Below are 13,123 nucleotides of genomic sequence, written 5' to 3' on the forward strand. Positions count from 1 at the left end.
TAATTTCAATAACACATCATAATCAGGGATTACCATTTGATGTGGCTTAACAAACATTAATTCTTAAGTAACTCAGACAACTTAAAACCTATCTAGGTAAAACTAACTTCTTCTCAGCAAAGCCACAGAGGAAACTTACCTTTTGCTGAACAGCTTGAAGGCCCAATGTTGTTAAATACTACAAAAATACTACCTCTCTCCTTCCATGACATGCCAAAGACTGGGCATGTAGCATGTCACAGCTAGCTTCTTCTAACCAAAGTTTTAAATTTAAGTGATTTTTTTGGCCTTGTTGTTCAGAATTTCTAGGGATAGAGGTTAAATCCCAACAACATATACCTAAGAAAATATATTGGCTTTTGCCAATCCAAAGTTTTAAACAAAACTTAACAGTGTCACAAGAAATTAAGGACCACATAAAGATGGTTTGGTCCACTCCTCCCTAATGACTCACTTTAAAAACAAATTTACATCATTAATATAATCAATCTAGAACAAAATTAATATATTAGATGTGAAAGACTTTCAAAAACTATTCTTCCAGTTCAGTTTCAGAATTGATGAAAATGTCTACTGATCAAGCACAAACCCATACCATTCTTTATATGAACTGAAGAGTAAGTTTTTTTTTTTAAAGTAAAAATTATACTTATGCAAATCAAGGCACTGATAGGATGTGACTACTACTAATCTACTACTGGCGGGTATTATCTGGAAAAAAAAAACCAAGTTATATAAATTTTGTTTATTAAAAAAGCTTTAATGATTATTTTAAAGTTAAGATTGGATCAATGTGAAATTTTTTTAAATTGTCATTTAACTATAATTGTAAACTAGAAATAGCTTTATACTTACCAAGTTGCTCGAATTTCTACGTTAAGTTTAGCTCTTTGTAATCTTTAGCTGCTATTCAGGCTACCAATTTTAGACTTATGCACTCACAAATCGAGAATATGTCATCAGAAAGCACCACTACACTTCACATTGTGCATTTAACCCCTCTGTGCCAAAAGTCCCTTGTACAATACACCGCAAAGCAGACAGGAAGGTACCACCACAGTAGATGGTCCAGTCTCCTGCTGCAACAAGGGTAAGAGACACATTGAGGGGGCCCTGCATTAAAGGAAGCTATAGTGTGCTACAACAGTGCAACAAAGAGGGTCAGGATAACAACCTGTTGGTAGCCATGAAATAGGATGTCTGTGCCAAATCCTTGCTTGCTGTAAGAAAAGAAAAAAAAACGAAGACAATACTATCAGCATTAACATGCTACCATCGAAAAGTTCTCAACACAACAAAAACTTCAAAGATTTGTACACAAAAAGTAAATTTTACTTACTACTTACAAATATCACAAGAGCGCCATCATTTTCTATACTACTGAAAATCTTCAACAACATTCACTCAAATGTTTCTTGCTATCCCCCAAAGATCTGAGAAACAAGCCGATTTGCTTTTAGCTAGCCAGTTACAAGGGCTAAACTTGTTACTAAGTTAAGCATCTAGTCAGCTAAAAGTTGCAATAAAGCATTCTCCTGGATTTAAAAAAAAAAAAAGAAGAAGAAGAAGAAGAAAAGATTTTGAAGTCTAATACAAAATACAAAGAGTTGCCTGCCAGACTTAATCCTCAGTCATCATATTTAAGTTGGTTTAAGTACTTCCACCAAAAGAAAAAACAAAAACAAACCCCCAACCCCCAAACTCAGAGAGCACAAACTGCTCAGCTTTTCATCATGCTACTAAGCATCAACAGAGAATAAACAACCTAGAAACATCATAAGGATGTAGATACAGAAAACACCACTGTATTATTTTTAAATTATATAATCCAGTTAACCATAACGTTAGAAAAGATACAAGTACTCTAGAGGGAATCAGGATGCTTCAATACTGGTCCTCAATAGAAAAGCAATTTTTAACAACTAGCTTCTTGAAATACTGAAATGGAAAACAGTGCCCCTCTCCCTTCTTCTGCTTCTTATTCTTCCCAACAGGGATGCCTCTGCTATTAGTCTCCCCCCTTTCCCCAGTTACATTCATAATCACTGACATACCTTTCCTCTCTGCTCACCTAGGATCAGTTCACCTCAGCTCACCCCCTCTAACAGGTCTCAAATTCCTTGCCCTCTCCTATTTGTATTTGTGGCACCTGTAATTCCCCGCTGCCCCATGTGGATCATCAACATAAAGGTTTACAAAAGGGATTTGGGTTTAGCAGAGTTGTGCTAAGGAAGAGTGTCAAAGCATCAGATGTCTTGGAGGCAGTGTGACTTAAGTATGGCATTCTTTCCTGGTGGGGAGGGAAGGAGAAATCACAGAAATGAAAGGTCCCTGTAAAATGACATCAGCCAATCCTGCAGCAAAGTAGCATAATAACTTTCTCATCTCCAGAGGTCGGGGGCAGGGGAGAACTTCAAAGAACTCAAACCTTTTACCCTCACCCCCACCCACGAAAGAATCAAAACATATAGAAAAGTAAGTAAAAGTAAGTTTAAATTGCTATTGCAGTTTTCACCTCAGAACAAATGTAAATTCAATAACCTATTAAAAGTCATTGCAACAGAGAAGAATGTAGGGAAAATGTTCTTTTGTTAGCTGAAAGTGGTTTTAGGGGCAAAGGAAAAAAAATATACCAAACACGAAAGAACATTTTAAAAATGCAGTAAGATGCAAATTATAGTTACTTGAAATGTTAGTCAGACAAAATGATGTTAACCACATATGAGAGTCATACTAAAATTTAAGAATTGGTCACATTTTAAACATTAACAACAACAACAAAAAAATCAGATTTAAATATTTTGCTTTGGATGATATATCAAATTCATAGTTTTTGTAAATGTTTAAATTTTACTGTTCAATTTGGCAAAATAAATGGACTTTAATGTCTCTAGCTTCTCTAGATAGGATTTAAGAGAAGCTGACTCAAATTTCACAATACTAAGCTGAAAATTCAGTTTCATTTCCTACTAAGAGTGTGTGTGTATGTATATGCACATACACGTACATATTTTTAACCTATATTTAATATCTTCAACATCTGTCTTTACTAATCTCAACTTAAGGCAAATTATATGGCTCTCCATTATTTAAACAAAACAGCTTACCCTTTCAAGTTTTCAGGAAAACAGAACTTCTCTCAAGCTCTATTTCTTAATCCACCATCTACAATAGTTATCTATACAATTCTATACTACACTGTAATACTGAGGATGAGAAAGTGCTATAAAATATATAACCATGAAGAACAGAAACCAAAATTAACTATGTTCTAGTTTAGTTTATAAATGATAACATTTGCTTTTAGGATTAAAAAAATATAAATGGGATTTTTATTAGTCCATTTCTTAACAATGACAACTGTGGTACCAGACAACAGGTTTGTCTGTTTTTATATGTAGCCATTAGCATAGTAATAAAACCTTAACCTAGATATAAAGTGAATTCAATTTAGAATGAATAAGAGAACATTTAGGTAAACACTAGATTCAAGGCCTTCAAAAGTCTTACCCATTTTGTTTAGAATAAACCTAAACAAGTCTGGTGGTAAAGGAATGAAACTGCAAAATTTCATTTTCAAAAAGAAGTATCAGAAAAAGGCACACTAAAGGTTCCAAGTGGTTGCTATTAGTGTGTAACACTTCACATGGTAAACAGGAAAGTAGTAGTACTGCATGCATCTGTGTGAAAAATTATTTCTAGAGATACAACGATAGATACACAGGATTCATTAACAAGAGTAGAAAAATATATACCACATGCTTTATAAGGAGTAAAGAAAACAATACAAAAACTCTGTACTCCTGTTTATAAAAGGTTTAATAAGTACATCACATGCTGTTATATATCATGCTATATAATAATTTCCTCATTATACACAAAAAGGAAACCATTTTTAGTAATGCTAAAGAACTTTGAAAAATGTATTAAATCAATTCTGTTCAAACGAACATGGGCAAAACATTTCCCAAAATGACAAATCCGCTAAGAAAGGCAATTTTTACCTGAAAGATTTGAATTCTTAAACCATAAACACTTTTCAGGAAGTCAATCAAAGTTTGACATAAATTGGAAATCAATACTATTTTCTGCACCTATATGTTAAATTTGGCCTACATCTTAAATACTACCTGAATTGGGATGGGCATAGCCCAATGGGGAAGTAGAAAGAGTCCTAGTATTTGGAAGCCCTCTAATTTTTTAGAGAAACAAGACTCTCACCTAAAGTTAAAGGAAGCTAATTCACCAGGAAGAACCAAAAATAGAAGTAGATGAATAGGCAGGTGTAGAACACTGAAAAATAATGCTTCAAAATGACATTTCTGCCATTTTAATAAAACTCAAGGCTAGAACAAAATAGCATTCAATTATCAATTATAGACAATAAAAAGCATTAAAACTTAACTTAAAAGTTTCACTTACCTCTTACTAACTGGGTACATTTCACCACATCTGTGTGTGGGTGTTCAATGGTGATCTCAAAACCTGAAATGAAAAGCACTTTTTTTCCCAGTCATTTACCACTATAATACTTGCCTGAGAAATGCCACTCATAACCATAAACGTATATTTTTCATTATTAAAAAAACTCAAAGACAAAGTTTCTCATCACTGACATGTTTATTATACCCCCAATCATAATAAATAATATCTTCTCAAAAATAGTGTTCCAATTATGAAAACTGAAAAGTTATTTAGAGATAAGTAATATGTATTCAAAATTCTCAATTACAATTAGTTTGAGACTATCCTCAAGTTAAAAACAAACTAAGAAAAAAAAAACTAACTAAAATCATGACAAATACAATTATTAAGCTTGCCCCACAGTTTAAGGAGGGAATTCAACTACGTAACATATTTCTTAAATATATTCCAACTCTTTCAGAAGATGTGAAAAGAACATTTTTCATAAATACAACCTTTGGGCCACAGTGGGAGAAATGACCTTTTAAATATGGTCCTCTTATTTTCTCACTGTACCTTAGATCAATGGGTTTCAGTTAGCTTATAACTACATTTCATTACTAATAAAAATAAAATTGTTAAGGCAAGTGAACCTTATAGGCCTCAAGATTAAATCACTGTTTCTAAAACCAAAGACAACATATTGAAAAGCTATCATGTCCAGTCAACCCCTTAGGTAGGGCAGGGTTTTTCCGTTTCCTTTTTTTTTTTTGAAGTGGAGGTCGCTGTATGGTGCCTTCAGCAGTAGTAAAGGAATAACATCCTAATAAACAGATTATCTGGATTTATAAAGTTATTGTGTGGTCTCTTCACATTTCTACTGTTATTAAACCTGCAAAATCGCACTTTAACAAGAGCCATATTTATATCTTGTAAATTCTAATGCTCCCCTTAAAATAATGCTATTCATTCTCTGTGTTGAAGAATCTGTCATCAACAATATGAATACAATACACTGATTTCATATGATAAAATAACTATTTTAAAATGTTATTTTCCTTCAACTTTCATTATTTGTAAAATTTCATATTTATATAATAAAATGGTAACATGCTAAATAGATTTGAAGGGAATAAAAATATTCTCACTTTTATTTTTATATATTTATATTATAAAAACTTTCAACAAGTTATATGTGTTTCAAACAACCTACTTTTATAATAAAAAGAATCTGTCATGATGGAAAGCTATGATTGTTAGACTTCTATTCAACATTTGGGAATGGAGTATAAATAAGATAAAAATAACTACCATAATAAATAATGATTATTTATGAAACACTATGTGGCAATGTTTTAAAAAAACAATCTTTCGGGCTTCCGTGGTGGCGCAGTGGTTGAGAGTCCGCCTGCCGATGCAGGGGACATGGGTTTGTGTCCCGGTCCGGGAAGATCCCACATGCCACGGAGCGGCTGGGCCCGTGAGCCATGGCCGCTGAGCCTGCGCGTCCGGAGCCTGTGCTCCGCAACAGGAGAGGCCACAACAGTGAGAGGCCCGCGTACAGCAAAAAAAAACCCACAACAATCTTTCATCTTCAAAGTCACAATGTTATAGCTACATTATTATTCCACCTTGCACATACAGGATGGAGGTACGAAAGGTAAAGGAACTCTGACCAAGTTTAGAAAGTAAAGAGGCTTACACATTTAAGCGCAGATCTCCATAAAGCCTATGTTCTTCCCACTACACCCTGCTAGGTTCTTCCAGAAGTAATATATGACTGTACACAGTCAAAACCTGCTTAGGGCTCAATTTCCTCATGAGTAAAGTAAAAGATTAGAATAAACAATTTTTACAGATACTTAAGTTGCACAAACCTTGCAGACAATATAACTTTTAGACAAGGACGATCAACATTTAAATAAACTACTATGTCACATTTAAAATGATGTGATAGGGACTTCTCTGGTGGCACAGCGGATAAGACTCCATGCTCCCAATGCAGGGGGCCTGGGTTCCATCCCTGGTCAGGGAACTAGATCCCACATGCATGCTGCAACTAAGAGTTCGCATGCCACAACTAAGGAGCCCACATGCCACAACTAAGGAGCCTGCCTGCCTCAACTAAGGAGCCCACCTGCCCCAACTAAGACCCAGCGCAACCAAATAAATATTTTAAAAAATACAATAAAATGATGTGATAAATTCATGAGCTCTAGTACAGCAGGACTGCCATGTATGTTTATACATATTACAGTCACACACCACAGCCCTAAAGGACCATTTTATTCCCCAATGCAAATCCAAAATGAAGCACTGTGTCTCAACTATCTGAAAATATAAGAAATCACACTGAAGGCTATGTTTGCCATTCAATTAAATGCTAAACAAAATTAAAATTTAAAAAATGGCTTCCTTAGGACCAGGTAATACTATTCTGGCACCAAACTTTATTTTCAAATGAAACTTTCTTCAATGATAAAATTACTCCAGAAATCTTTCCCTTTATTTAGAATACTGCACTGAAGAACACACACAAATAATACCTGACATAAGTACATACCTAGGGTTTGTAGCATTATGGTTTCAAGTAAAACCAGTTCTTGAGTCTGCTGAAGGTAAGCCTGCCAGGTAAAAATAATAATATTAAAATGCTTAATAAACATAACACTACTAGACTATGGGGCTGTTAAATCTCATGAGTATTATAGATTCATTACAAACTACTACAAGGTAGTTTGGAAATATGAAGAAAATAAAACTGAGGGTGATAGAGAAAACCTATTTTCTGTGATAATTCTAAATTCAATTACTTCTAATATAGGAAACTCTAAATTCAATTACTTCTAATACAGGAAATGTAAACAAAGCAAAACAAAACAAAACAAAACAAAAACCAATCTAAAAATAATAATATGAAAGGGGTAGGTTAATTGAAAAAAGACATCTCCAGTCTGTAACGTAAAACTTTACCTAGGCATTGGTGCTTCAAGACTCATTAAGGACAGGAAGCGCCAACCCAAGTAAGATTAAATTCGAACTGGCCTTTAAAGAAAAGGATTTATCAACTCACTCTAGGATATTTCATGTAGTAATTCCTTGACTGTCACAGTAGGTCAGTGCGTTATTTTTTAGAATTAAATTCCTCTCTTCAGAAAAGACAAAATAAAACAATCCCTCAAACCCCTAGATTAAAAGAAAAAATTTTAGCTATAAAATACCAAAACAATGTACCATACACCTGTGGGGACAAAAATAGACGATCTTCTCCCTCAACTTCAATAAATCATTGCCCTAATGTAATTACTCGGGGAATAAAAGGTATGAAAACTTTCCTGCCATCTCATTCTTATATCATGACAATTGACTAAGGTGATAAGAAAACTATATTATACATAAATATTCATTTCTAAGGACACATTGCTAAACTTAGAGTGAAAGCACCTTTAATTTTATTTATGCCCATTTTGAGATCACTGAACTGAATTTTAAAACAGATTTTTCTATTATTTGAACAATACCCTAAGCATTCACAAGAAATAATTCTGAATTTGTAAAGTTAATAGAAACTATAAGAAGTAACTTTAAATAATCATACATTCTCTATTATTGAATAGCTACATTAATATTTTAGTCCCTAAAAGCCAACATGTAGGATAAAACCTGTCATTAATAAAATCATATATATTTAATTTGGACCTTAAACTTGATCCAAATCAAACTGAATTAATACAGTCTGGTAGTCATTCAGTAGTTAACAGTTCCTGATAAAGCAACTCACTTACATAGGAGTGCTAGAAAAAGGATTTCAAAGGCCCAGAATGCTAGCTTCTGTTTTAAGATGTCAGAACATTTAAAAATGGTGTTTTCAGACAAGGTCTATTGAAACATTGGTGATGAACAAGCTGCCTGTAAACCAGCCTGTAAATATTACTCTTTAGGAAAACAAAAATAATTTCAAAATGACACTCATGAAAGCATGGTAAAATAAATCTTTATGTGTCAGAGAATAGTAGTAGCATACACGCATTAATAAAGGAACACTTCTATAAAAAGAGTAATTACTGGTCTAGAGATAAATCCAGAGGTTTTTCTATTCCCTCACTTGCCGACAATTTAAGAGAATTATATATCTCTGGTCTTAAATACACCCAAACGATGAAGGTGATATGATATACCCTCTACATATATCACAGGTTTGCTGTGAGGATAAACAAAATGTGAAACACTTAAAAAGTACCTTTGACTCAAAGCTTTACGTGATGCAGAATGACAATGAAATTCATGAACATAACATGAAATATGGTTCTGTCAGATCACTTCCTGGTATTACATTCCTAAGTCGTAATAGTAATAAGCAGCATTGGAAGGCAACACTAATCGAATTGTATTTTTATTAAATCTAAATAATGAAAAGGTTTCAAAACCCAAAACATCCAATTTTTACATACATCACATTTAGTATCCAGCAGTGGCTCTAGGGGATGAAGACAAGCATGTGCTACTTTGATAACATGTTCAAGTTTTCGAGCCTGTTCTTCTACTTTTGCAGCCAAAAATAATGCAGTAGGTGATATTATCTGTGGAAAAGATAATATTTGGTGATTTAAAAACAAATAAATTTTGGAAACACCTTCTACTTTCTAAGGGAGGGGGCATGCAAAAAAGGAATGCCATATTAATAGTATGAACTGAAGTTGGGCTATGACGAGATTAAATTTTTTAAAAGTTATTCATTAGATAGAACTAGTTACCTCAGTCTATAAAATCTGTTTTACTTGTTTTGCAAGTAGAATTCTAAAAGGAAAAAGACTTACACTTTAGCTAAAAGAGAGTTTAAATAATATTAACGCACATTGTGGAGGTAAAGGAAAAAACTCAAGCAAAATAATGAAGCCAAAGCTTTAAAAAAAAAAAAAAGAAAGAAAGAAAAAAGAAAAAAAAGAGAAGTGGGTAAAGTATACCCAGATTTTCCCTTTGGAGGCAGTCACCACTTACTAGGATTCTTTTAATCAATGCTTCATTTTGCGGCTAAGAGCTATACAATCTTGCTTAAGAGAAAAAAAGAAAAAGAATCTACAAGGCAAAATAAGAGGATTCTGAACATGAAACTGCTCCCTAATATCTCTATTACTTCAATACAGCAATATTAAAAGTAGCTAAAAAACCAGGGAATATAAACATGTAAGACAAACCAATAGAGCAGAAACCTTTCTAACTGGAGATGAAAAAATTAACTTTTTTTTTTTTTAGCTTTAGTAAGTTATGTTCTTGGGACAAAAACATAAGAACATTGCACTATAAAGATACTAAGAGAACACCAATTTTGAGCAAATATTTACCCAAAAACTTAGTAGTAAACCAAATAATTGCTGACTCAGAAAACTGGCATAATTTAAGTTCAAATAACATTCTAGGAATATATACAAAAAATTTTTCATGGAAAGATAATTTCTAAACGTCAAGATTCAGGTACATTATTTTTCAAGAGATGAGTATCTAAGTCTAACTGCATCTGAGGGGTTATCAATCACTATACAGAAACAATGCCAAAAGAAGGAGGGGAGGAGAGAGGGGGGCATAAGTCAAGCTACATGATTTGGGTAGTTAACATAAGGAGAAAATTTGATACAGGGGAGATGGATCTTTCTTCTGATAGCTTTTAAAACAACTTATAAATATTCTTGAGATATAAAATTTAATCACTGGATTTTGGATCTGAAAGGGGCCTTCTCTAGTCCAACTGCATTTGCAGATGAGTCAATGGAGTAAAAATGACTTCACGAAGTTCTCTTCCTGTGTATAAATCTTTAAAACATACCTAAAATTAAGTGAGTTTGGCTACAAACAACCAGCAATAATGTTACCTTAAATAGACTGAATAATTCCATCTTGGACTTTCAATTTATTTCAGTCTCTTAAAATTACAACAGGAAATGATTTAAAAAACTGAGAATGCTCAGAAAAGCAACTTATTCTTAGTTTTCATAGATACAGACTAAACTGTTATTCTTTACAACAGATTTAATTAAGCAATACCAAAATTAGTCAATATTCTTGAAATACCAGTTATATGGCAGTCATCCAGGGCAGGGGGGTCCCTGAGATGTAGAAAGTGTAAGATAACTGAGAGTGGACAATTATCTTCTATCTGTTCTGTCATTCTGTCTACATACTGAAAATTTCTTACCACTGCTACCTAGTCTGTTTGATTAATTCCTTTTCTATTTAACAGCTTGCCTCAAAAGATCACACCCACCCAAGGTAAAATTCCCGAGTAAGAGTGAATTGCTCTTCTTTATTCAATAGCAAATGGTGTATTCCTCTATCATTGTACTTACACTGTACTCTAACTTGGGGTTTATTAATTTTGTCTGCCCTACCAGTCTAGAAGCAGCTTGAACACAGAGACTAAATTATTCATTCGTTATCCAGCATTGTGAGCTGCTGTTCAAAATGCTTGCTTAATGAATGACATGTGGATAATCCACATATTAATATAAAGGCACCAATATTAAGTTCAGAGTATTCCAAATGTCAAAACAAAAAATCTAAGAGCCAATGCCAAGGTAAGAAATGCAAGAAACACTCAATAAAATGAAGATACTCTCAGTTTCCCACAATCTCTCATTTATTATCTCGTTCATGTCTAAGAGGGAAATGGCTAAGTCAACCTTCAAATGCTAGAACTCTTTGTGAAACAGTGAAGCAATACAGGCTCAAATGAAAAGTCAAATTAGACTGAACTTAATATTTAAACTGTCTTCCTAACACCAAATAATCCAGAATTTCTCTTACTTGCCTAAAGGGCACTTCTAAAAGTCTCCAATGAGTTTTTCTTGGTAAAATCTCTTAGGACTCCCAGTCACAGTTCCATCCTCTTCAGACTTTTTGTAAACCTCAATATCAAGAAGCACTTTCAAACCACATAGCTCTTCTCCTTAGAAGACAGTCTCAATGGACACAAAATATGCATGCTAGTGAATGATTCTAAAATTCTACAAAAAAGTTTTAAAAATTAAGTATTCAAGGAGCTAAGCAATGATCTTCAGGATAGGTTCCTGGTTTATTTACCCACACTCCTCACAGAAGTCTTTCTGTTCTCCCTCTAAATAGGGCTCAATTCTCATCCTCCTCCAGTGCAACTAATACCCAACACTCTTCCAAAGTTCCTGGTGAAATCCACTACCTCCATTCACATTTCCTCCTCTACTGCCTGCAAACATCTTACTCCATCAGGGCTGTAAAAACAAAACAAAACAAAACACCTTTTTAGATACTTTGTGAATTATCCATGCGAGGCTTTAATTTTAAGGATGACTAAGGAAGGTAATCAAACTAGGTACCACTGCTTTTTGTATGAAAAGCTGACTTTGTTGTTTAGCTTATTAAAACAAAAATAACTCAAAAACCTTTAAGTAACGACAATACTTCTAGTTGGTCGGTGGCTTTTAAAGGTGAGCATACTTCTGAAGGCAACAAACATTCATTAGCAAACTTGGTTCAAAGTAAAAGAATTCACACCAATATTGGAGTAGACATTTGGTTGGTTCAAATGACCAATTACAAACTGAGATTCAGTTCACTGGGGACAGGGACCATGCACTATTCATCTTTTGTGTTCTGGTACTGAGTTTAATAAACTTTCTCAAGTTACTGTAACTAAAGGGAAGAAAAACTGATCTTTAAATAGTGTCCACAGTTTGTCACTCTAGCAGATGTACAACTATTTCAAGGGTATATTACATTCTCAAAACAAGACAAATTTCTACAGAAATATACCATACAAATGATGGAGAGGGGGAGGTAGAGGTGATGAAGCCAGCTGTAGCACAGTAGTCAGACTGCCTCAGTGGAATCCTGGCTCTGTTATCTGACTAGCCTAGGCAAATTACTTATTCTCTTTGTGGCTCTGTTTCCGCATCTGTAAAATGGGAGAAATAGTATCTGCTTATTAAGTTGTGGTAAGGATTAAATGAATCAATATATGTAAAGCACTTAGAATAGTGCCCCATTGTAATATGACTCAAATATTATTATTACTATGCTGCAAAATGAAACAACAGTTGTGTATTTTTAGGGTTGATCTTAAATTTAAAAAGTGATTTAACATGCTCATCAAAATTCCCTTCTTTCTCGCTCACCTTCTTTCTTCCACGGTTAAACTCAATTCTTTAAAGGGTTCATTGTAGTCCTAACTAATAAGCAGATTCAAACACTGAAATGATGACACCTGACTTTACTTCAATGATTACACTTGTACTCCTCTCTTCCCTTCTCCCTCCAGCTGTTTTTACATTCTTCTCTTATTCTATTCCTTTGTATGTTTCCATTCCTACCTCTTGATCTGACTCCCTTCCTTCTCCATCTTTTTCCTCCTGCCCATTCCTGGCCGCTGTCTCCCCCTTCTGCTCATGATGCCCTCACTGCTGACATTCTTCACTCTCCATTGCTGCCTTCAACCCTGATAGTTGGAGGCAAGGTCAGTTTGCAATAACAAAAAGCTTGGGTGATTTCTAAGTCACTGAAAATGGCTACATCAAAATCAGTTTCAAATAAATCATTCTGGTCTTTATTCTTTTAGTAGTTAATTTTCTGCATACACTTTGTGTATACATTTTTATTTAAGAACTAGCCATAGCTGTTTTATTACTCTTCAACTTTAAATGCAAAAAAGCCCTTAACAGAAGCAAAGACCTCCAAGTCTGCTTTCTATTTG

At 33.9% G+C, this 13,123-nt stretch overlaps 1 protein-coding gene across 12 annotated transcripts in view; it reads right to left on the bottom strand.

Moving 5' to 3' along the window:
- CCNT2 (cyclin T2) overlaps positions 1-13,123 on the bottom strand; it is a 47,743-nt gene that overhangs the window by 9,648 nt on the left and 24,972 nt on the right. For 5 of the 12 annotated variants that reach the window (XM_067742106.1, XM_067742103.1, XM_067742104.1 and 2 more), the window contains 4 exons: positions 8,856-8,984; positions 6,968-7,028; positions 4,423-4,485; positions 1,175-1,220 (listed from right to left, as the gene is read on the bottom strand). In XM_067742106.1, coding sequence (XP_067598207.1) covers positions 1,175-1,220; positions 4,423-4,485; positions 6,968-7,028; positions 8,856-8,984 — 299 coding nt within the window. The other 7 variants (XM_067742108.1, XM_067742109.1, XM_067742112.1 and 4 more) reach the window with 7 other exon arrangements.

This window comes from Pseudorca crassidens, chromosome 6 (genome assembly GCF_039906515.1).
Source record: "Pseudorca crassidens isolate mPseCra1 chromosome 6, mPseCra1.hap1, whole genome shotgun sequence".
Classification (NCBI taxonomy): Eukaryota; Metazoa; Chordata; class Mammalia; order Artiodactyla; family Delphinidae; genus Pseudorca; species Pseudorca crassidens.